Source organism: Arachis ipaensis, chromosome B03, assembly GCF_000816755.2.
Source record: "Arachis ipaensis cultivar K30076 chromosome B03, Araip1.1, whole genome shotgun sequence".
Lineage (NCBI taxonomy): Eukaryota > Viridiplantae > Streptophyta > Magnoliopsida > Fabales > Fabaceae > Arachis > Arachis ipaensis.
Window position 1 is genome coordinate 3,275,609 of NC_029787.2, and position 3,500 is coordinate 3,279,108.

The 3,500-nt window shown below is 28.7% G+C and overlaps 1 protein-coding gene across 1 annotated transcript in view; it reads left to right on the forward strand.

Annotated features, from left to right (window-relative positions):
- LOC107632367 (UDP-xylose transporter 1-like) overlaps positions 247–3,500 on the forward strand; it is a 4,689-nt gene continuing 1,435 nt past the window's right edge. Inside the window, exons 1-6 of the mRNA XM_016336055.2 lie at positions 247–502; positions 1,112–1,240; positions 1,572–1,756; positions 2,201–2,268; positions 2,389–2,521; positions 2,745–2,906. Coding sequence (XP_016191541.2) covers positions 1,117–1,240; positions 1,572–1,756; positions 2,201–2,268; positions 2,389–2,521; positions 2,745–2,906 — 672 coding nt within the window. The 5' untranslated portion in view covers positions 247–502; positions 1,112–1,116. The remainder of the gene's footprint in view (positions 503–1,111; positions 1,241–1,571; positions 1,757–2,200; positions 2,269–2,388; positions 2,522–2,744; positions 2,907–3,500) is intronic.

The window sequence follows — 3,500 nt, forward strand, 5'->3', positions numbered from 1 at the left end:
GTAAACATTTTCTTTAAGTAAATTAGTACAAAAATAGCAAATTAAGAAATCCCAACTGTATAACTTAATCTCTAGAGAGATAAGTAATTGAGTAGTGTGATCTATCCAAAAGAAATATAATAATTAATAACTAACAAGGAAAAAGTAATCCGGACAATGATATTGATGTCCATATTTATCATAAAAGATAAGATTATATTATTGTTATATATGCGTTGTTTCTTTTGTTTCAAAATGACCGTCAACTTTGGTTAATTAAGTTGCAATTGAGTTACCAGACATACACCCCAATCCAGAAAACCAAACCAAAAAACATTGAAACTCAACAAACAATTTTTTTTTTTTATTTATATAAAAGGCAGAGGAAGAAGCTGCCATTATTCCACAACAAGCCAAAGACATTAACATAAAAAAAATTCTGTATCTATCTCTTGCTGCTGAGAACAACTTTGTTGCAAATTATTAATTATATCAATTTATCTACATTCTTCAGATATACAAGGTAAGTGACATGATTGATATCTCATCATATATAACAAGTTTAATTGATTATTAGTTCTATATGATTATGGATAATGTTTATTTAATTTGTACTTTGTGATTATTTTCCGGGCTACATCTTTGCAAGTAGTACTTGAAGGATCATGTAGCTTTTAATTATTTCCTTATGAATACAACTAATCGCAGTAGGTTTTGATTAATTTCTTGTTGATTACAAAAAATGACGAGTTATTTTAACAACCCCACCCCCTTTTTTTTTTTCTTTCTTCTTTTAAATGCGTTGAAGTTTAAGTTGAGGATGTCCTGAGACTTGAAATTGTTTTTTTTTATTATTATTATTATCGTAAAAATAACTTAATATACATATATCAACAATAAATATTTTTTCCCTTTTTCATCAAGGTGTATTATTTCAATTATGTGCCTTTTTTTTCCCCCTTTTCTAGATTTTCCAAATGACACACTTCAAAAGAAGTCTATCTTCTTCTTTTCCTCAAAATTAGACAATTAACTAATATCTTTAATTTGCACCCTGAATTAGTTTAGATTTAGCAAGATATATATTCTTCATAATTTATATATAATATTATCCCTTTGATCATTTTTGCAGCAAATATGGGAGAGATATCATCAAGCTTTCAATTAGGTGTGATTGGTGCACTTTTTCTTTCAGTGGCTTCCTCAGTCTCCATTGTCATTTGCAACAAAGCTTTGATGAGCAGCCTTGGCTTTCCATTTGGTAACTAAATATATATAATTTTATTCTGCATATAATAATATTTAATTTATATGCACGGTCAGTATAAAGTTATTTTACACAAATATTTGATGTGTATTATAAAATAGGAAACATTTTCAGTGCAACGGGAAGTATCGGTGCACCAGTTGTTTTAACCGTTAATTTTAATTAATATATATTATATATATTTTTTATAATTCAGATCAACGGTTAAAATAATTGGAGCACCAATACTCCCGATGCACTTAAAATATTTCCTATAAAATATATGCAATGTTAATAATTTTATTTCTAATATGATTTTTTGACTAATTATTTTTTTTGGGAGCAGCTACAACTCTTACAAGTTGGCATATGATTGTTACATTTGGCACACTTTATGCTGCTAAAAGACTTAAATTCTTTGAGGCCAAACCCATTGACATGAAGACAGTCATACTTTTTGGCATTCTAAATGGTGTCTCCGTTGGATTCCTCAACTTGAGCCTTGGCTTCAATTCCATTGGATTCTACCAGGTTAATTAATTATCTTAATTAAGTAATTAACATATGTTTTATATGTACTTCCTTTTTTTGTCATGGTATCTTTTTTGGACTTGGGTCATGGTGTTTTATATATATTTCTTCATGTAGTAGAATTTTAGGCCCAAGATATTAAGGTAGTTAACTTTTACTTATATATAGGCCCAAAAATTTTTTAGACCCAAACATTTTGCTGACCCAAAGGAGAAAATAATAAACAATAAAGTTGTTAACAAGGTCCAAAAAATGGGCCCATTGTATTCAAGAAAGGAAAAAAATGTGGAATAAAAATTAATTTTGAATCATAATTAAAGTCAATGTGTGGTAAAAATAAAAAATAAAAAATAATAACAATAACTGTTGGATCAAATTAAAAAAAAAAACGATGAGACACTACAAAATTATTTACCCTATTTTTCTTTTTTTTTTTTTTTTCAGATGACAAAACTTGCAATTATACCATTCACAGTATTGCTGGAAACCGTTTTTCTCAAAAAGGAGTTCAGGTAACAAATTTGTGTAAAGTGTTTGAAACATAACAGTGAAATTGAACAGAAAGAGAACAATGTCTACTATATATTATATATTATTATGTAACTAAAAATTGTTTTGCTAATTATGTGCAGCCTAAAAATAAAATTCTCTCTCTCCCTTTTACTTTTGGGAGTTGGCATTGCTTCAATCACAGACCTTCAGCTCAATTTTCTTGGAACAATAATTTCAGTTCTAGCTATCATAACAACATGTGTTAGCCAAATTGTATCCTTTTGTTAATTAATAAATATTCACTAATAGATTATTATATTTAGTAGATTTAATTATTCTTTTAGTTTTTATACATTGTATAAACTAAATTGAAAAGAAAAAAAAAATAAAAACTTAATTAAAAATTTAATAAAATTATTGGAACTAATAGAATAATTAAACCTAATTATTAAATTAGCCTTATTGTTTTTATTTCTTAACTTAGTTTTGAATTCAGCTTACCAGCACCATACAGAAGAAGCTTAATGTGTCTTCCACTCAGCTTCTCTACCAATCTGCTCCATTTCAAGCAGCAATTCTATTTCTAACAGGCCCTCTTGTGGATCAAATGCTTGTCAACAAAAATGTCTTTGCCTTCAATTACACTCCTATGCTCTTGGTAACTAATAATATCAAATACCAACCCTTAATCCCTCTATGTCTTATGCAAAATTCAATTTGAATGTATTATTGTTAATGTTAATTAAAATTTTAGAGAAAAGGACAAATAGGTCCCTGACCTTTTGTCATACAGACATTTTCGTCCCTGACCATTGAAAAATACTTTTAAATTCCTGACCTTCACAAAACTTGGACGGATCAGTCCCTCCGTCCAAATGCCTCCGTCAGGGACTGATCCGTCCAAATGTCTCCGCCAGGGACTGATCCGTCTAAGTTTTGTGAAGGTCAGGGATTTAAAAGTATTTTTCAATTGTCAGGGACGAAAATATCCGCGGGACAAAAAGTCAGGGACCTATTTGTCCTTTTCTCAAAATTTTATTATATACTACTAACACCTAACTAATATTCACACCTATTACTTAAATCATTCTCGATAAGATTCTGAAAATTAGATTGAACCGGTCAATTCAATCCAAAATCAACCATAAATCAATTCAATTCAAACAACAATATTAATTACAAAAATGCATTAAAAAATGATAAACTGATTAAATTGGTTCGGATTTTATTAAGAGAGCTGTTGAAAAAACAA